The 21,606-nt window shown below is 52.2% G+C and overlaps 1 protein-coding gene across 5 annotated transcripts in view; it reads right to left on the reverse strand.

Moving 5' to 3' along the window:
- The window catches only part of agap1 (ArfGAP with GTPase domain, ankyrin repeat and PH domain 1), a 58,503-nt gene that overhangs the window by 20,523 nt on the left and 16,374 nt on the right, over positions 1-21,606 (reverse strand). For 3 of the 5 annotated variants that reach the window (XM_086202608.1, XM_086202610.1, XM_086202611.1), the window contains 7 exons: positions 18,361-18,488; positions 17,637-17,792; positions 17,039-17,131; positions 8,750-8,854; positions 3,960-4,128; positions 2,651-2,815; positions 375-536 (listed from right to left, as the gene is read on the reverse strand). In XM_086202608.1, coding sequence (XP_086058734.1) covers positions 375-536; positions 2,651-2,815; positions 3,960-4,128; positions 8,750-8,854; positions 17,039-17,131; positions 17,637-17,792; positions 18,361-18,488 — 978 coding nt within the window. The remainder of the gene's footprint in view (positions 1-374; positions 537-2,650; positions 2,816-3,959; positions 4,129-8,749; positions 8,855-17,038; positions 17,132-17,636; positions 17,793-18,360; positions 18,489-21,606) is intronic. The other 2 variants (XM_086202609.1, XM_086202612.1) reach the window with 1 other exon arrangement.

The following is a 21,606-nucleotide window of genomic DNA, read 5'->3' on the forward strand; positions in this document are numbered from 1 at the left end:
GGAGACGAGCGTGGAGACGAGGGAGGCTTCCCCTAGATGGGCGTGTTCCTAATGATTGGCAGCGTGGACAAACTGTTCACATCAACACAGGGAAGAAGAACTCAAAGATGACCAGATGAAGGGCTGACAGGATGAAAGATGGCAAGACTCCACCCTGGCGAGGGAGGGAGGAGTCTCAGGTGATCACATGACTGCGTTTCCCGATCCTGGTCCCCCATGAGCAGCGTTCATGATGTCACGTCACCATCATTGGGCGAGTCTCCTAATGTTTAGACGTCAACAGGAAGAAAATGTTTTTGTTCGCGGAGGGGGGGTCATTTGGTGGTGGGACCCGGCTGGGGAAAGTGAGGTGAGGGGAGGGGAGATGGCGTTACCTTCCGCAGTACCAGAGAGGCCGTCGGCTTTAAAGTTGCTGGTGCTCTTCTTCCGCCGGTGCTTTTTGCGGTTGGCGTGCGGCGACGGTGGCGGCTCCATCTTCGGACTGGTGGTGCTGGAGATACTGGGACTGGAGCAGACGGAGTCACCCAGGCCCGTGTCTGGAGGGACGGACGCAACATGGACACCAGTGACAACACTTACAGATACAACATCTGAGAAAGAATCTAGAAAATAAAATTATGAGAATGAGTGAGAAGGGGCGGGGCCAACGTGTCAGAACCAGGATGTAGGAGCGGATGATTAAATCAGCCCCGCCGGGGTGCGAGCGAGGCGCTCTCTCTCTCTCTCTCTCTGCCCGCCACTCTTCACGTCAGCTGCTGACAGCCAGGACTGGCGGCAGAATAAAATAACATTCAGCTCCCATCAATATCAGAACGCCGCGGCGCCAGTGACATGGCCAGCATGTGTGTGTGTGTGTGTGTGTAGCTACACACACGTTCATACACAAGCGCTCGCCGGCCGCGGCGTCTCCCAGTGGCCCCAAGGACGGCCATAACTTATTTTACAATCGTTTAGTCGCAGCTCAAGTGGAAAATGTGACAACTTATCTCTGCTGACAAGACGCCATCCCCAAGCGCGCAATTAACCGCCGTGGATTAACGGCGGTCCCATCTGCAAGCCACGCTCCATCCACGTCAACCCCCCTGCCCGCCTCACCACCATCACCCCCCACTCGTACTCAAACACTCGCCATCAAAGGCCCTTTCTCATTTATGATGTCATAGCTGAGGTGGCCACAGTCACGTTGGCGTGAACCCTTTGAGATTATTCGTTCACCAACGCTTCAATACAGAATAAAGTTAACCTGCTGATGACACATCCTCCATGGCTGAGACGCGGCACTGACACACAGCCGCTGAGAGCATTGGTGATGACATCACAACCAGGACCAGGATTCGGACCGGCTTTTTTACCAAGCGTGTGAGGACATCAGGATTTCGTCTCTGTTTCCTTGCAGGCTCTCGATGTTCACGAGAACGACAGACATTTAGAGATGAGAGTCGAGTACAGAACAAATAAATCCAACGACCGGAGACAAAACTGACGGTGCAACAGTGAGGACTGCTGCTGGACCGCCACTGGCCAGCCGCTGGACCGCCACTGGTCTGAGGATGTTCTGGAAGCTCACCATGTGGTTTGTTTACGATGGGAGGGGACTGCATTTGAACAACAGGGCGGAGTTATCGTAGGACTGGCCAATCCCGTCCCGGCTCTCTTGACCCCTGCCCACCAAGGCCCGTTTCGACAACTGGCTCTGAAAGTGCTGATGTCAGAGCCTGTGCGGGACTCTCAACCAACAAGGTTTACCAAAAGAGCTGGTGTAGTGTCTGCCTTTACCATAGAAGAAGAAAGGGCCAACCCCAAAGCTAAGGGCAACAGTGCGGTCCACCACTGTTGTAGCGGCGATGACGCGGCAGAGACGCACAGTGATGCACTTGACCCTCCTGCTGGCACGAAGAAGACTTGAAAGTGGTGACGCCTCCTGTTTGGTGTTGCTTCCATCAACGAAGAGCACGACTAAATACCGTCGTCAAGGAACCTTTGTCACGTGACGAGACGCAATGTTAATGCTGGTCATGTGACGATGACGTGACTAAATGTATAACGCAATATTGTTGACAAATAAAAACGAGGCTAAAAGTGGTTTACAAAATAAAAGCTGTGCTGAAATGTCTAAAGCTAATAAAACTAAAATCTTAGAGACTGAGAAATCAAATTCTTGAAACTTCCTGCAACACAAAGTTTTCGAGTTAAAATAGAGACACTGAAGAGAGTGTGTGTGTGTGTGTGTGTGTGTGTGTGTGTGTGTGTGTCCCCAGGAGGGGCCAGTTGAAAGTATTTCACAGCTCTAAACGTTCCTCACGCACGGCTGAAGGGTGCTACATTCATGACATCGTTGTCAGTCAAGCTCATGATCACGGCAACACACAAAGAGCCTGTCAGCTGTCAGTCTTAGCAGTTGCTGTGTGTGTGTGTGTGTGTGTGTGTGGGGGGGGGGTTGTCATACACGCTCATGAGTGGCCATTAAAGTAAAGGCAGTATTTTAATGATGGGCTCCCCTGCAGAGCTGCGCAATGGGGCCCTGTGCGCCCAGCTGCAGTGGAGCTGCGTGATTGGCCCTGATCACAGCTGCACACTTCACTTTTGATCAATAGAGTTTGGACAGCAGAGTGTTGATGACATCATCGAATAATAAATGTAACTTGGTTACCGGTGCTGACTCCTGAGTTGGCGATGACGGTGGCGTCAGTCCACTGGTCAGCACTGGAGACGGAGTAGGAACGCTGGTGCATGCCCTCCCCGCTGCGGCTGTTGAAGGACACCAGGCTGATGCCGCTCGCCATCTGTGACACCGACGAGCTGGTGGTCACCGAACCTGAGAGAGAAGTCCAATAAAAGGATCAGGATCTGACACTCTTAGCCCTCCTGACAGGACCAGGACTTTCTTATCTGGTTACCGAAGGTCCTGTCAGAAATATTCAGCAGGAGAAATTTGTGCTGCAGGTCTGAAGCCATCGCCATTGAGAAAAATCAGCATTTTACAAGTTGTTGGCTCGCTGTCATGGATACGAACCCGGTCGGTCATGAATTAATTCTCCGTCCAAATCACCGTCATGTCGTTATTTCAGCATCGTTTCGATCTGCTCGTTACAGATGAAATCAGTCACATCTGCGACTGATTTCATCTGTAACCTCAGAGTCAGAGTGGCTAACAACAAGCTAACGTTTAGCCCAGCTGAGACCTGCTGGGGTGACAAACCTGAGTTTACAGGAAAACACCTGCAGCTGAGCCATGAGGCTGCGTTAGCGCGCTGCAGCAGGACTGTCCACCCTGATCAGACGTCTCTGTGACACAGACCAACGCTACATGTTTTATTTTTGTCCTCCTCACATCCTTCCTTAAACCAAACCCTGGAGTTAGTCGGGGTGAGTGAACCCCCCCGCGCTCTCATTACAGCTCATTTCTCGGTGCTGGCTGAGTGGTGCCGCGACTCTGATTGCATTAATATTCATGACAATAATTAGTACATGGGTACGGCTCACTGAATATTCATGCTATTAGCTCGGCCCTCGCCGCTCCCAGTGTGCTGCCGCCAGTGTGTGTTTGATTTAAGCCGCCGCCTCATATGAGCTGCTTTTATGTGTGTCTTTTGTTTTACGACGTCCTCCATCAGGTGATGAGAAGCGTCGTGAGCCCGGCGCCGCGTCTGTGCTTCAAGGCTGCTTCCTGCTCTGATGCTGCTTTTATTCAAATTCTTCTGTCAACCTTTATTGACTCACAGAGGACAGGACATGTTTGTGGCTTTGATACGAGAACAACAGCAGCAATTAGATGCTCAATTAAAGCATACGTGTTCTCAGGAGAGTCTCGTTAGGACCTGAGACCGGGACTCGTGAACTCTCGAGGAGCTCAACAAGCTCCACAACTCGCTCTGCCGCTACGAGTCCTCAAACAGGCCACACCCATTTGCACCTTTTTACGACTCGTAAAGCATCAGCTGTGCGTCCACCAGTCTCACCTGGCGTCTGTCCAAGCTGCAGGTGGCTCATGTCCTTGGTCAGGCCGTTGGTTTTGGGGCTAGGGATGGCGGCACAGGTGGACACGGCCCGCGGCGGCCTTTTCCCTGGCACCTTCACCGTGGTCCTCAGCAGGTCGATCTCCTTACCGTGGACGTTCTGCATGTAGTCCTGAGAGAAGACGGAGGAAAAATGGAACGGTCACAATTAGAATCCAACATCTTGAAATGACTCATCCAGTGTGTCTGTCTGAGATAAGACAGGAAAAATTAGACAGCGTGGATGTACACAAAAAATACGACAAAAACATAAATGCATAACAAAATAAAATCACGAGACGCACAGAGAAAGAGCACGAAGAGAGAAAACCAAAGAGGATCCAGGATGGAGCTGTGAGGAACCCTTCTGAACAAACAATGCTCCCTCGCACAAGTCCAGCTTTTTTAAAAATCTCCTTCATTGGTCTTTTTTTGAGGATAAATATTAAAAGTTTCCAGGATCAAACATCAATTCTTTACTTTCTTTTTAGAGGGGAGAGGACACAGGAAATGAAATACGGAGAGAAAAACAGAATTTGTTGTTCTTGAGCATGAGAGTGTCCCTGTGTGGTGGGGGAGCTCATTCTGGACTCGAGGGACTCGTCTTTAAATCACTGAAATGCAAACAAAGCTGCATTAATCCCTGAAAGATGTGCTGAAGTGGCCAAACACACAGACTCTGATTGGCTCAGATGGTGTGCGGACACGCCCACAACTCAAGTTCTTCTTGGTTTAAAGGGGAGGATCAGATGCCTGAATAACGAGACAAGTGTTAATGATGGACGAGAGGCGCTTGTTAAATCCACCCCTCATCCTCTCTGAGGAGGATTGAGTGTCTGCAGTGACCCAAGAGGAGCCAAGCATCGTGGGAGTTTGGCCGCCTCTTCAACATGAAGGAGAAGGGAAACAAAGATGGCGAAACCTGCTGCGCTGTGTTTAAACAACAGTGGTCTTTCTATATCGGCGAGGACCAGCGACAATCAGACGTGGCTCACGGTTGTTTGTAGCGTGGCGACTGTTTGGTGACGTGATGTTGGTGAGCGTGACCAAAGTCACTTGGTTCTCCGTTTGAAAAATCCTGTGGTGAACCCTCAGTCACTCCTCTAACACTCGCGAGTGTGTCTCTCTGATCTTGGCCTGATTCAAGCCTCTAATCCTCTCCAACACACAAGTGTGCGCACACACACACACACACACGCACACACACACACACACAAGTGAGCGCACACACGCGCACGGGCGTACGCACACGTGCACGTGCACTTGTTCCCGCCCCCTCTGGCGGCTCGGCTGACAAAAGGCCAATTCAAAGCCAAGTGCTCTCGACGGCGTCTTAACAAGCCACCGGAGAGCCCTGGAGCCGGCGGCCCGCTGGGTAAACCCTCCGCACACACACCTCCGACAGATTGACTGCTGTAATTGAGCCTCCATTTGCATCAAGGATCCTTCATCATCGGCCCAGTCATCCACGCCACGCGGCGGTAGCGTCCAGGACGCATGTGTGTATCGACATACAGTAGGTGGCGCGCGCGCGCGCGTGTGTGTGTGTGTGTGTGTGTGTGAGAGAGGAAGAGCAAAACATGACGGATAGATGTGGTGGGAGAGGAAGGGGAGGGGGTTTTACAGGAAGTGATGAGGCTGTCAAACCTGATCGAAGCCACTCGTGAGATGTTTGATTGCAGCGTAAATCTTAAATTTCCTCTCTGCTGGTGGCTTTAAACTGACAAGATGTACTTCCATCTGGACACACCCACCAGGCTGAAGACCGTCAGCTGACAGCAAGCTAGCGTTAGCAGCTAGTGTTGTTTACTTGCCATGGACAGTTAGCTGTGGACGTTGCTAATTATCAACACTGACACACACAGCAACTACACCTACTTGGTCTGTGACAACATAAAATTGTGTGCCATCATCTTGAAAGCAGCCAATGACGAGCAGCCAATGGCTAGCAGCTAATGTGTTAGCAGCTAATGTTAGCAGCTAATGTTAGCACGTTGTGTTTGTTGACTCATTTTAGCAGCTGTTATCAAAGCTAACAAACCCAGCTCAGACACTCTTTAACAAACATGTTGAAGTAGCATTGTTAGCGTGCTACCAAGCAACCTGCCGCGACCAGCAGTGACCAGCAGTGACCAGCAGTCGTGCCCTGATTTAGACACCCTCTGTTTCTCTTGAGGCTGAATGCTGCCCCCCCACATCTGTGATGTCATAATCTTGCTTTGCAACAAAAGCAAGTGAAAAGTACTGGACAGCATTTTTTACAGATGTATTTTTGTATGTTTGAATGGAAAATGGCGCCTCCAGCAGTGCAGTTCATCTCTCTGAACGGCAAAGGACCAGAGACACTCAAGTTTGACTGACACGCTAACAGTGTGACATAGCCTCCGAGGTCACCAGCAGGGAGGCGGAGCTACATCCAAGAGGCTGCTACTGCTTTGTTGACGAGGAAGACGGCGAGGAAGGATTCCCCTTGTTTTGGCTGCATCTCCCCGTTAGACAACGCTCTTCGTGCCAATTAGGTGGCATCTATCGCCTTCCACTTAATTAGCGGCATTAATGTGATTTCTTTGCACATAGTCGGGCAATTAGCAGCGCTGATTGAGTTTCATTCGATTAGCCTCCGCAAACACGCTAATTGACGGCAGCGCTGCAGATGTAAGACGCCAAGGAAAACCTGGCGTTTTGGTGCTGGAGGGCGTGAGTGTGCGTGTGTGTGTTGATGTGTTAAGTGATGAGTTTTAGCTCTAATTTACTGCATCAGCTGCTCTGACGGACGTGTGCCGAGTCCAGGAGGAATCAAACCCACGACCCCAAAACATGTTGCCACGTCTACCGTTTCTGGATTTTAAAATGATTCAGTATCAAGAGAAAAGATTTTATCTTGGAATATAAAGTCAAAGGATAATAATAATAATAATAATCATAATAATAGTAATAATGATAACGATTACAGCTGATCAGAATTAATCCTTGAGAACTGGAAAACCTCCAGCGTGCGTCAACCAGCAGAAAGACGTGAAAGCCTGCGCTTCTCTGGTCGAAGCAGGAAATAAAAGACATTTGGCTTCTGTGTACCAGGACCCCCCTCAGCCTCGTGGTCATTTATATTTCATAGATTTAAAAATAAAAATCACGGCCCTGATTCCTACATACATTTTTCTAATTCAATTTAATAAAATTAATTTGGACGAAAAGCGAATTCACTACTGACATTACCAACCAGAACTCGGAGATGAAAAGCACCTTGAATATTCCTGTTATTCTGGTTATCAAGATGGACAGAAGGTTGCACGACGAAGAAGAAGAAGAAGAGCAAACGCAGCTAATAATTCATCCTGTCGGAGGGCTAAATCACCTTCATCACTTCTTCACCACAGTTCATCAAAATCCTTCCAATCAGGACTTCAGACCTGCACCAAAATAAACCGCCTCTCTTTTAGGTGATAAATCTGACGGCTTCCAAGGATGAACATTGTCCTGTTTTACAATATTAGGGTTATAGAAGCGATTAAAAATACACGCAAATATTTGGACATAACCCTGCTGACAGTCTAGTAATTAAAAACATGAATCTGAACAAGAAAGAAGCGGTTCAGCACAACAAACACTTTTTTCCCCATAAAGTCTAAATCAAATATCCTCTCGTCGCCTCTTAAAATAATCAATTTTTAAAATAGTCAATTTTTTTTAAGGGTTTCAGAAAACACAAAAAATGTTCGTCAAAAAAATGACAGGCAATTATTTTGAGAGGGCGATGAAGACGCACCAGATGTTTGTGGGACTGAAGGGGAATAAACGCAGAAATATAAAGGGAGAGGAACAAAAGACAGTAAAAGCGTTGGACTTCTTTGCCTCGACAGACGGGCGCTCCAGAGTGAATCAAGCATTCATCTGATATTCACTCTGCTGATCGCCACGGCTGTGACTGCCGCCAATGTCCTGGCTTCACTGGCTCTCGACGCCTGACGAGGCTCCCGGTGAGCGCGGCGCCGCTGACACCCTCGTGTTGTCCGGCATCAGGGGAGGGTTTGATTCATCGCACCGTGAAACGTAACTCATGATGGAAACCAGTTCTCCCAGTCACGTCCCACCAATGAGAAGAGCAGAATTCTTCTCTTGATCAGAAGCTGAACTCATCAGCTGTCATCGGGTTATTGAGACCAAGTAGAAAGGAAAGATTTAGGACTTTGTTTTGGTGAGAACACAAACGCCGCCGACAGCAGCGACGCGCAGGCTTGATCTGATAATCACAACTCATATTGATGATGAACGCGGCGAGCGCAGAGCGGCGAGCAGACCTGTTGACAAGCTTCCAACTGATGATTCCTGACCGAGACAGAGAGGTTGTTCAGTGCTAACGGGGTGTGTGTGTGTGTGTGTGTGTGTGTGTGTGTGTGTGTGGTAATAAAGCAGCGTCGGGGCAGATTATTGTGCCAACAGGGCAGCGAGCCGGGGCAATTAGCAGAGACATTACAGCTGATATTCATGTCATCAACACCGACGTGGGCAAACAGATGACGAGTCCTAATTAATACACACACCATCAACATCGCGCGCGCGCGTGTGTGTGTGTGTGTGTGTGTGTGTGTGGATATTATGTGAATAACACTGGAGACGGATGAAGAGCAGCAGATAGATGGAGGTCAGCACCGGCTGGCAGAGCTCGGCAGTCTAATAACCAATCACATAGGCTTACTAATCTGTGTGTGCTTGTGTGTGTGTGTGTGTGTGTGTGTGTGTGAGAGTGACCGTACATGCAGGCTGGGGTGGTAGGTGAGCAGGCCGTTGTCACACAGCGTCACATACTTCTTCTTCCACTCCTTGTTGAGGGATTTACCGCTCCTTTTCAGCAACATGCCCTGCAAACACACACACACACACACACACACACACACACACACAAATCAATTTTTCCAAGAGGCAGATATCAACAACTTTAACTTTACTGATACTTGTAGTTTTCACTAAATTCTATTTACAGTAAAAACAGCACATAACATTCGCCTGTTATGCTGTAATACCAGTGGTGTCCTGAAGGGGCGCTGAGGTGCACGCACAACTCTTCAAAGATCCCGTGATGTCAGGAAACGCGTCAAAGGAACGAGACAAAATCTGCTTGTTTTCACCATGTCCTCAGACACACCTGATGACATCATCAACACCATCCCAAAGGCTGCCGTCACGTCGTTTCCTGACGTAACTGTCAACGCTGCGGTAAACCAGTGTTTATCCGTTTTGTTGGGTTGTGGTTGCGCACTGATTCACAGTGATGTCACAATCATGCAACGACACAGGTCCTTCCATGATGACATCACGATGAGTGGGTTCTGACTCACTGATTCAGCTCTGAACCTCCAAAGTTTCTCTGCTGTTTCATCCTCACTTTGTTTTATTTTTCTAACATCCATGAAGACGGTCAGTTTGGTTCCCTGCAGTCGTTCTAGACCCCATGATGGCCCCCCAACATAGACCCCATGATGGCCCCCCAACATAGACCCCATGATGGCCCCCCAACATAGACCCCATGATGGCCCCCCAACATAGACCCCATGATGGCCCCCCAACATAGACCCCATGATGGCCCCCCAACATAGACCCCATGATGGACCCCCCCAACATAGACCCCATGATGGACCCCCCCAACATAGACCCCATGATGGCCCCCCAACATAGACCCCCATGATGGCCCCCCAACATAGACCCCATGATGGCCCCCCAACATAGACCCCATGATGGCCCCCCAACATAGACCCCCATGATGGCCCCCCCAACATAGACCCCCATGATGGACCCCCAACATAGACCCCCATGATGGCCCCCCCAACATAGACCCCCATGATGGACCCCCAACATAGACCCCATGATGGCCCCCCCAACATAGACCCCATGATGGCCCCCCAACATAGACCCCCATGATGGCCCCCCAACATAGACCCCGATGATGGACCCCCCAACATAGACCCCATGATGGCCCCCCCAACATAGACCCCCATGATGGCCCCCCAACATAGACCCCATGATGGCCCCCCAACATAGACCCCATGATGGCCCCCCAACATAGACCCCATGATGGCCCCCCAACATAGACCCCAATGATGGCCCCCCCAACATAGACCCCCATGATGGACCCCCAACATAGACCCCCATGATGGCCCCCCCAACATAGACCCCCATGATGGACCCCCCAACATAGACCCCCAACATAGACCCCATGATGGCCCCCCCAACATAGACCCCATGATGGCCCCCCAACATAGACCCCCATGATGGCCCCCCAACATAGACCCCCATGATGGACCCCCCAACATAGACCCCCATGATGGACCCCCCAACATAGACCCCCATGATGGCCCCCCCAACATAGACCCCATGATGGACCCCCAACATAGACCCCATGATGGCCCCCCAACATAGACCCCCATGATGGACCCCCAACATAGACCCCATGATGGCCCCCCCAACATAGACCCCATGATGGCCCCCCAACATAGACCCCCATGATGGCCCCCCAACATAGACCCCCATGATGGACCCCCCAACATAGACCCCCATGATGGACCCCCCAACATAGACCCCCATGATGGCCCCCCCAACATAGACCCCATGATGGACCCCCAACATAGACCCCATGATGGCCCCCCAACATAGACCCCATGATGGACCCCCCAACATAGACCCCATGATGGCCCCCCAACATAGACCCCCATGATGGCCCCCCCAACATAGACCCCCATGATGGCCCCCCCAACATAGACCCCCATGATGGACCCCCATGATGGCCCCCCCAACATAGACCCCCATGATGGACCCCCAACATAGACCCCATGATGGCCCCCCAACATAGACCCCATGATGGACCCCCCAACATAGACCCCATGATGGCCCCCCAACATAGACCCCATGATGGCCCCCCAACATAGACCCCCATGATGGACCCCCCAACATAGACCCCCATGATGGACCCCCCAACATAGACCCCATGATGGCCCCCCAACATAGACCCCATGATGGCCCCCCAACATAGACCCCATGATGGCCCCCCAACATAGACCCCCATGATGGCCCCCCAACATAGACCCCCATGATGGACCCCCAACATAGACCCCCATGATGGCCCCCCCAACATTGGAACAGCAGAAATTTGCATCCGAGCTGAAACACAGAAGTATCAGCAGCCACTCCACTCTCCCTCCCTCCCTCCCTCCCTCCCTCTCCCCTCTCTCTCCCTCTCTCTCCCTCTATCCCCCCCCCCCTCCTCACATCAGCCGCGGCTGACTGGGCGCTGAGGCCGAGCGACGCTGCCCGCCCACACTTCATTTGAGCCGGATTCATTAGGTGAGCGAGTGAGAGAGCAAGAAGGTCATGGAGAAGGCGAGAGAGAGAGATAAAAAAAAAGAGGAGAAAGAGAAGTGTGCGGGGGGGGGGGTACAACTGTCCGCTGATTAGCAATTACAGCGGCGCTGCCACGCGTGTCACTTCACTGGACCTCTACAACATTAACACGGCGGCGGCGAGTATTAATAGAGTCCAGCCGTGACGGGGATGGGGGGGTGACAGACAGATGCGGCCAGTGGTGGTGGGATGGGCCAGCAGGCCCGCCGTGACCCTCGCCACCGCTGACAGTACACTGGGTGTAATTGGTGGTGACATCATCACGGCAGGAAGGGCGGCTTCAGAGTGACACAGGCAGAGTGTACGACATCCCAGCGGCGGCGAGATTCGCCAGAGGTTCTCAGGAGAAGCGTGGCGCCAATAATTGAACATCTGACACTGAACTGAGGCTTTCGTCTTGGCCAGGTGGGACACCTGAATCTGACGTCAGCGTCACTCGTGTCCTGGAGCACGCGTGAGGTGCAGGGTACCTCAGCTTAAGCAGTCGTAGTACTACGACGACAGTAGTACTACGACGCCAGTAGCACTACCTTCTTTCCCAGAGGTAAACCCGGCGGCGCTGCCGTGGGACTGAACAGGTGAGCAGCTTATTTCCTCTGATAGAGGCTCATATTTTACCGGCGACTTCCTTCTCGCCATCATTACACCTCCTTATATTCGTCTATGACTGGTTTGTTGGCCACGCCCCTGCCGGGACGTCCGCAGGCCTCCGAGAGACACGGCTCATATTAGCCGATTCATGTGCTGCGTCCATCCTGACGATGACAAGCTGCACGCCAGCGAGCTGAACACGGCTGCATCTTGATGGGTCGTATCTGTCACGATCCACCTCGCCGCCGGCACTGTGACACACGCGAGGGGACGGGGGCGGCCATGACAGCTGACAAGGTCTCTTGCTCAGATGTACTCTTGCCACCACGCTGAAGTATGGCGGATAGCTCGAGGGCCGGGGAGATGAAGTCACTGGGAGACGGCCGACGGCGTTGGTGAGAATCATCCTAAACAGAGAAGTTCTCCCGGACACGCTCGCTCCGCTCTCAGACTTTCACGCGTGACGTATGGCAGTAAGGTGCTTAAGAAAAGGTCGCCAGCGAGGGGGAACCGGCAGGATGAAGTCATTCGTTAGGCGCGGCATCGGAGGCTGCTGACGGCTCGTACCTGAGGGTCCCTGATGAAAGACCGTGTGTCAGAGCAGCAGATGTTGGATGAGAAGGAAGCAGGAAGTTTACCCAGAATCCTCTGCCTGTGAGTGACATGTCTGATAGCAGGGCATCCTAATCTCTTCTCTCATCATGCCAGCACCCCCCCCAATTCCCTCCAGACAATGGACTCTCCCACCATCGGCCGATACGGCGGTGCTCGATCACAGGAGACGAGTGGACAGCAGCGTCTCTGAGGGGCCGCGGCCCTTTTGTTCCCCCACATCCCTGAGAGCGGAGGTTAAATTGGAGGTGTCACACCACTGGCCCCGCCCCCACTGACAGCAGACTTCCATGAAGGGAAGCCGGCTCCTCTATCGCGGCGCCATCAGAGCAGCCATCGCGGGTCATCCATCATCCTCTCAGACAGGGGCTTTTGTGAGTCCAGGTAAACAGCACCTGAGCAGACGGGACGTTCCTCCAAATTTATATGTCTGGAAACACTTCTGTTGCCCTTGACGACCGATAAACATCTGGGTTGCTCTTGGCTCCGCCTCCGATTGTCATTGATACAGAAGCCAAACCCTGGTGAACGAGGTTTGTCATGTCGGTCACAAATGCGACCGTCTGTTTTCAAGCGGCGTTCTGACATCATTGACAACCAGTAACCATGGAAACAGGACGGTAAGTTCAACGGTTTTCTGTCGCGGGTTTTAATGACTGGATTCCGTTCATTCGTGGACGTTTAAATGCTCACTCGCGTCGACGTGCTTCAGCTGATGACTCGTCATCGATGGTGACAATGAGGATGTCATGTTAAACACAAACACGCCCAGGAGCGTCACCTCCATGACAAGGTCACCAGGAAGCACAGCGAAGGGCGGAGTCTCGTAGCAGGACGCCATCCAGATCAAATCAAACACCAGCGAAGAAGATGAGCAGATGATTTATCTGATCAGAGTTCTGGGTAATTAATTAGAAACTCAATTATCTAAACCTGACTCCAGCACTTCATTAGTGGATAAAAACGCTCGCCCTCGCCACAGCGCCAGAGACGCTCTGCCGCTCACTTCCGTCCAGCTCGCTCACCACACACACACACACACACACGCACGCACACACACACACACACACACACACACACGCAAGCACACACACACAGGAACAACAAAGCATGCACAGGGACACTTGCTTGGAGCAACACCCCTGTGCCAAACACAAACTGGCTCAGTGGAGGCCACCGCCACCGCCGCCGCCACGGCGTAATGAGAACGCTCTTTGATTGACGCCTGTGTTCCTTGCTTTAATTATTTCTCTGGTTATAACCGGATCCCCCCCCCCCAATCTCATTTCCAGGGGTTAGTGTGCATGACAAAAATGTCATCATGGCCAAAATGGCTGCGAGCGGTGACAACCTTTCCCAGGGAGATGAGAGTTTTCCAATCGGGCGGAAGGCGGATCGTGTCACCCTCGTTAAAGCCTTGATAGCAGGTCTTTAATATTCACCGTCTTAATTAGGGCCACGCTTAATTTCATTAAATTCTTTGGCTGCTAAATGAAGCAGATTATGAGACATCTTTTATTGCGAAGCGTGAAATTACAGCCTGCCCGCTGCCAATGGCGCCGCGAAACTAATGAATTACAGGGTAAATAACATCCGAATTAACCATCCAATTTAACTCCTTACAAAGCGCTGCGGCGCCGAGGGGGGACGAGTAGACTTGTCAAAACCACCCAGCCCCGCACTCGTCCCAACCCCACCACAGCCAATTATAACACTCATCAGCTCCTCACAAGAGGACGCCGCCGCTGCCGCCACGTGAAGCCAGCTGTAAGAGGGAGAATCAAGTGGAAATCAAACGGCTGAGGACTCCACCCAAACCAGAACCTGAACCTGAACCCGAACCCGAACCCGGAGCTGGAGCCGGAGCTGGAGCTGGAGCACGCCATGGGGAAGCACGTCTGTGCTGGCAACCACCAGTGGTGCGAGCGTCAAGGCTCCCCGGGTTAACAAAGGTTTTCACGCGTGAACATGTCCGCCATCCCAGTGGCGCTGCTGCAGAGTCTGAGAAAATTAATTTCTTAGATAGTTGGTTTTCAAAGCTCTGCGGTCAGCTGCTCCAAAGATTCTCTCTCCGGTAATTATCGGCTAATTAGTGTCGAGGAGCAGATGTTGGCTCCATCAACAGCCTCTGTAAACAAAGCTGGACACGTCCGCTCACTTCAGGAGAGAAGAAGAAGAACGCCACATCAGCTGCTGGTCCAGCCAGCGTTCCGTCGGCAGAGCGGCTTTTGACTCCACATGTTCTTCCTGTTTAGCTCCTCAGAGAGCTAATTAGCATTCAAACGCTAATTATGGTGTCTTTAAAGGGACATTTCACTCTGCAGAGGTTCACGACGTGGTCGACTGGACAGGAAGTCGCTTCCGTTCTGTTTACGAGCTCAACGCACGCAGGAGCTTTCACGTCGTGGCTCCTGAAGTCTACCGTCAGAACGCCGCCCTCAAACAGACCTGACCCTTCCTCCTGGACGGCTCGAACTGAAACCTCAGCAACTCGAACGCTCTGGTCAACTGCTCTGGTCTGGTCGAGCCGGCCGACAGCTGAAGTTGTCTTCAAAATGGAGGCTCTCGTGTGAGTCGGACCTGCTTGAGTTCAGCAGTCTTGCCCTGTTATTGCCGGTGCTAACCAGACGGGGAGAGACCAGAAACACCGCTGAGCAGGTTCTCGTGGCCTCTGAGCGCGGTGGGCAACCATCAGAATTGGTTGCAATACTGCCCCCTACATCTCTGGAGCAGGTAGTGAGCGTTCACAAAGTGCATCTTTGAAGAGAAATTGAAAAGTTGAAGAAATGACCCCATTTGTCAGCCCGAGGCTGTGAGGTAGGGGCAGGTTTCAGTTTTCCAACGGCCCTTGAACCAACCATGTGACCTGTACCAGGGACCATCAAAGCTCCCATCACGTTTACTGACTGATGTTCACCGTCTGTAGAACGGCCATTTTCCCAACTTTCCAACAGTCTTTTAATGTACCACGAGTCTCCACCGGGACGGATGAATCTCAGCCCCTCTGATTTCTGCACAGGTGAAGCAGGTTTGTGACTTGACAACAACGAGGCTCCTCCCACGAGCGCGGGACAGGCAGTTCTGTCGTAAAAACTCAACCTCTCTTTTATTGGCGGATATTGAGCAGCACCTCATTTCTGCTGGTGCACACCAGCGCTGCAGCGGGGAGAGGTCACATGTCTGACCTGATCCCACCTGCTCGCCCACCCCACACACACTGATTTCTTGCCGTTTTATGTGTGTGTATTTGACTAATTGCCTCCGAGTGTCTCGCCACAGCCGCCTGAGTCCGCCGTGTCCTGGCCGCAGTGCTTTAATGAGCACTGGACTCCCCTAATGAAGCCGCTCTCTTTTAACAAAAGGCGAACCGAGCCGCTGTCACCTCGAGTGGTGGAGAGTCTCTAATGAGAACGGGAGTGGCGGTGGGCGAACAAGTGGCGAGCGGCTAGAAAACACACACGGTGGTCTCAAGTTTCATCTTCTTCAGGTTTTCTTATGTGGCGTTTTCTACCTGTCCACCATGTTCAGGTGTGTGTGTGTGTGTGTGTGTGTGTGACACAAACATCTGGTGTCTGGAGGTGGGAAGGTGACAGGAAGTGAGTTGAAGACTGCGCTAATGGGAAAATGGCGAGCGCACACACACTGGCAGGAAGGAGTGTAAAGGCATAAAACAACCTGCACTCAAACCGAATTAACGGGACCGAGATTCTCGACTCAGCCTGCTGAGCGCCGCCACTGCATTAGAACACCACAGAAGAAGACGGTGTGTGTTTGAAGTCAGTGGCGAGGGATTTTCACCCGGCGGGAGTGGCGTTCAGAGGCAATTACTGGCCGCTCTGCTGTGCCGTCACAGCAGGTCGTTCCTTAAACTGCAAACACAAACAGCAGCTCTCTCTCTCTCTCTCCTGCTACGTCTCTCGCCCGCGAGGCGAGGCGGCCCCTAATCAGAGATGCGATTTGTTCATTAGGAGATTACAAACAAGGCTGCGGCGCCGACACGAGGGGTCGTGATTAGCGCTCGCTAATTGCCTGATTTACTTGTCGGGGACCCCCCCCCCCATCCCCAGATCAACCGCCGCCACTCCGACATGAGGGGAGCTTGTTTTCGACAAATTAAGAGCCAATTCAGGTGCTCTCCTCGCCATCGTGGCGGTGTGGGTGGGGGTTTTTGCCTCTCTCTCCTTTCATTCCTTTAAAAGTGCGTCCATCAAAGTGTGCGGCTACAGACGAGTGGAGAGAAAAGAAGTAGCTTTGAGGCGGCGGCGGCGGCGGCGTCCTGAAGAGGGAGATGAAGTGGCTGAGAGGAGGGAGTGACAGTGAAATCCCTTCGCTCGCCGTCTCCTAATGACCTGCTCCGAGGAGCCGAGAACGCCGCACGCTCTAATTGATGTCAAGTGTGTGATGTCACTGTTAATCAAGGCCGAGCAGACGGGAGGTCTCCGGCTCACCTGTTTGATGGGGATGGCGCGGCCGCTGCCGATGCTGTCCGCGCGAGCCTCCAGGCCTTTCTTGTCCTTGTCCGTCTCGCTGGCCTTCCGTGACTGTGGAGGACAGGAGACGCCGTCGTAATGACCATCAAACTGGACCACACCTCCCCAGGTGGACGTTGCTTTAACACAGCACGTTTTGAACCCTGGGTTCCAGACCGGGTTCATCTGAACCAAACTCCATTCAGAAATCCAATGTTTTAGAAGGTGCCAGCTTGTCGTCATGGTGACAGAACTGACAAATCATGACTTCATGTTTTAACAAATCAACATGATTGATTCTTTATTACAGTGAAATCAGTCACATGTATGTTGATGATGTAATGACCCAAGACACAACATTTGTGATGATGTCACAGGTGAGAGTGTTGGGCGTCCACGGGGGCGAGAGAGTTCTGACAGTCTCTCGCCGCCTCGCTGCATCAGCCGCTATCGTACCAAGAACCTCCAGCTTCTTTGTAATTCGACCTCACAAACGTCTCACCTGATCTCATTCAAATCATCACAAACTCACAAACACAGCGTCACTCACGCACTACTTGGCCCCGCCCCCACTCACAGTGAAGAGGTTGGAGCGGCGTTTGGACTGCTTGCGGACTGGCGTGGGCGTGTTGGTGGCCTGCGGGACGTCGATGCGTAGCTCCTTCTGGCTGGTGCTGGGAGTAGACGGCACGGATGACGAGTAGTCGCTCAAGCTGCCGCCACCGTTACTCGTCTGCAGGGGGAAACTGGTTACAGCAGGAAGTTCCGAACAAAGTATTTCACAATAAAAGAAGATCCATGATTCAGTAAGTTAACGAGTCGCGTCTCCTGAGGATGGACAGGAGGGTGGAGACGACTCGGCAGCAATCAGTGAGAGCTGAGGATGCTCAGACTGCTGCTTTGTGGAGGCGGCGAGAAGATAAACACGGCTCTCAGGGGGCGGCGACGGCGGCGCGCTGAGCGATGGCTTTTTAATGAGAAATCGATGGAAGATTGACGGATGAGGACCAAAGAGCTTAATGGCCCTGAGCTCCAGTCTGAACTTCAGCATGGCCTCTTTCACCAGAGCACCTCAGACAGCTCCTCACCGCGCCGCCGCCAGAATGACATCGTTGGCCACTGCCTGAAGCCGCAGCAACAGACAAACACCGGTGGGTTTCACCTTTGGGATGGGCAGTGAACCACCGCTGTGTGACGTTCTCTTCTCTCAGGAAGAGGAAGAAACAAATCTTAGCTCCTCCCATTTCGACCATCTACGAGTGTTGTTACCAGTGAGAGTGGGAGGGGCCAACAGGTCTGACCTGGCTGACGTGGACAGCTGACACCTGCGTGGAGCAGACGGACGAGTGACTGGGAGAGTTGGGGAGCGACTTGCATGGTCCGATGGACAACTGCTGCTTCTTCCTGGTCGCAACAATCTTCTGGGCCACTGCAACACACACACACACACACACACACACACACACACACACACCATCAACACAAGTGTGACATCATATGTGCTGATTAATGAGACCAATGATCAATCAGTAAATCACTCTACTGTGATTGGCTGCTCTCAGACTTCCATCCTCCCCTTCAGTCTAGTGATGGGAGAATGATTGCTGCAGCGGAGTGTGTGTGTGTGTGTGTGTGTGTGTGTGTGTGTGTGAGTGTGTGTGTGAGTGTGTGTGTGAGTGTGTGTGTTCATGCAGGCGTGTGTGTGAGTGTGAGCGAGAGAGAGAGAGAGAGAGAGACAGATGAACAACAGACTAAGGAGGTGGCCGAGCTCAGCAACACTGCGAAGTCCAACAGTCACAAGTTTCTGTCTGCAGCTGCTCCGATCAAATCTATTGATCAGCTATCAGCAAAACAAATGTGAGATGAGAACGGAGGACCAGCGTGAGGGAAGTTCAACCACTTCAGTGTCCGACTGTCTGTGGGTCTCCTGAGGTGCAAATCACGCTGACGCCGGCCAACTTGATATTTCGTACCAGAAAAGGCTTTGCTAGCAGCTAGCGAGGGCGGCGACGATGTAAGCAGGTAAGTTCCACATCAACTCAGCTGTCTGCCAGGTGTCGTGGAGGAGGACTGTCTCACCTGTGCAAGTGAGACACTGCATTTGTTGCCATTAAAGACCAAACTTTAAAAAGAACAACTTCGAACTGTTGTGAACAAACGTGAACAGAGGTTTTGCAGGCGTGGACCAGCGACTGCAGAGCCGCTGGTCCACGCCTGCAAAACCACATGATTTCTCTGCGGTGCAACATCGGCGACGGCTCCGACCACCGGCTCAGGGGAGACTGCTCGCGGGCTGAAGCCACTTCAAGCGTCTGACAGATGAAACTTGGCCCTGAGCACCGCCAGGCGGTTCGATGATGTCAGAGTCAGGATGTATGCCGCTGGGTTCCTTTCATTCAGGGACCAGGGAGATTTCCATGAACTTGGAACAGGAGAGGCTCACACGGGCAGGTAACCATCTTCCCTTTCCCAGTTTGTCGACACATCATCAGACACCTCCGAGCGTGTCGCCATCCAGCGCCCTGGAAGAGTCACCAGCCGCCGTTTCTAATGATCCAGCTGCAGCGTCCAGACTCGGAGGGACACCGGTGTTGTCTGACGGACAGGAGAGAGTTAACACTCCATTATCTGTGTTCTAATAAACACGGGTCGGCCTGCCGCGCTCACTGATGAAGCCATTGCTTTAATTGGGCTCGTTAAAGCTGGCGGCGGCGGCGTTAATGGGGAGTCAGTCGTAAACATTTAGCTCCAGGTGACACGGGGCCGAGCCAAGGGCAGCGAGGAGAGAGAGCGACGCCTTTAAAAACAGAAGATTAAACTGAAGTGACTGTGCTCGCCGACGCAGTCCAAGTGAAAGTTTGCGACTGGATTTGATCCTGCAGATCGTGAAGCGTCTCCAAGGAAACCAGACTTCACACTCCAAACTCAGTCCAGCTGAAAGAAGGAGGCTCAACCCGCGCTGCTATGCTAACTTCCTGACTACTTCTGAGTCCAACTCACTTCATTTTCTGGCCTCTGTAGTTCTCATATACTGCAGCAGGTGGCAGCATCACTACCATCATGTGACTTTCTGGCAGAAGAAGATCATCAAATGTTGCCGTTCAAACCGCTTCAGGAGAGAAGGTGAAAGTGAACACAGACAAAAGACGAAGCTCGGAAGCTTCAGTGAGCCACCGCGGGGGAGGGGCTGCCCTTGACTTCCTGTGGGGTTGGTCCCACCTCGTCAGGGATTGGCCGGCGGCCGTCGCAGGTGTGGGCTGTATTTTACATTAAGTGTTAAGAACAGTTATGATAAGGCCCAGCTAAATATTTTAACTGCAGCTTAAAGACATTTATCTCGATCCATCAATCTGGTTCTGCTGCAGGAAGCTGCCACTTCCTGCTAATGGAAACGTCTCCCCACTGATCAGATTTATGGCGGGCCGCCGCCACCCAGCCATAACGAGCTGAAGCTGACGCTGCAGGGCGACAAAGTCCAGGCACAACTGGAACTGCTGCTGGTCAAACCGCCACCGCCACCAAAGTGACGGCAAGATACAAACACGAGGAAACCACCTGACCGTTGCCGCCATTTGTAGACGGTGGGGGCACTCAGGAGTGGTCATCTCAGCTCGTTAGCACATGCTAACGAGCTGCCCCGCTTCTGCAGTGACATGCACAACAAAGAAGAGTGTGTGAGCGTTGTGTGTTCATGTCGCTGTAATTAGGCTAATTAAATTAGTGCGCTGATGGACGAGGGACCACGCCGCTGTCAACCCTGCCCCCACCCTTCGCAGAGGTCACTCCTCCCAACTGGACGAGGCTTCACTTCTGATTACATGTTCAAAACACACACGCACGCACGCACACGCACACACGTCATATTAGAGCAGATCAGCGTTTCTTCACCGGGAGCCTCTGCTTGTCTCCATGACGATCCTGATGATTATGAAGCTGATCATGAGTGCTGTACTGGAAGCCCCGCCCACTCCATAACCTGCCACCGTCACTTCAAAACAAAGCGAAGGTCACAGAAAGATGAGATCGATCATCGCGCGTTCATGGCCCCGCCCCTTCATCCATCAACTGGGATTTCATTTGATTAAATCTGAACATTTTTGGAAGGAAACACGCAAATAAATGCCACGTCGACGACACGTCACCACCGAACCCGAACAATCACCACAGCAAGATGGCGGTCGAGCGATGCGTTCGTTGAAACACTCACGAACGACAAGGCTGTCGTTTCTGTCCAGTCGCTGCGGAAGAACCACGTTCCAGTTCCACCGCGGAGCTGAAACCTGCTGAGTAAAAGCTCCTGAACACAGAACGCTGCTGCCAGGAACCCTCAACCACCACTCACAACACGTCAGATCGGGGGGTAGGTTTCACACCTGTGGGGGCGCCTCAGCACCACTACTTCCTGCGGGGGTGTGTGTGTGTGTGTGTGTGTGTGTGTGTGTGAGCGCGATGCTTCTGACCAATTAGAGGAAGGCAAGTATTTTAAGTGGCTGAAGGCCGAGAGCTGAGCGGCGTCATTACTGAAGTCCTCACCGCAAATTAAGGTC

Source organism: Aulostomus chinensis, chromosome 1 (assembly GCF_037954235.1).
Source record: "Aulostomus chinensis isolate RoL2024-O1b breed Wild chromosome 1, RoL_Achi_v1.0, whole genome shotgun sequence".
Classification (NCBI taxonomy): domain Eukaryota; kingdom Metazoa; phylum Chordata; class Actinopteri; order Syngnathiformes; family Aulostomidae; genus Aulostomus; species Aulostomus chinensis.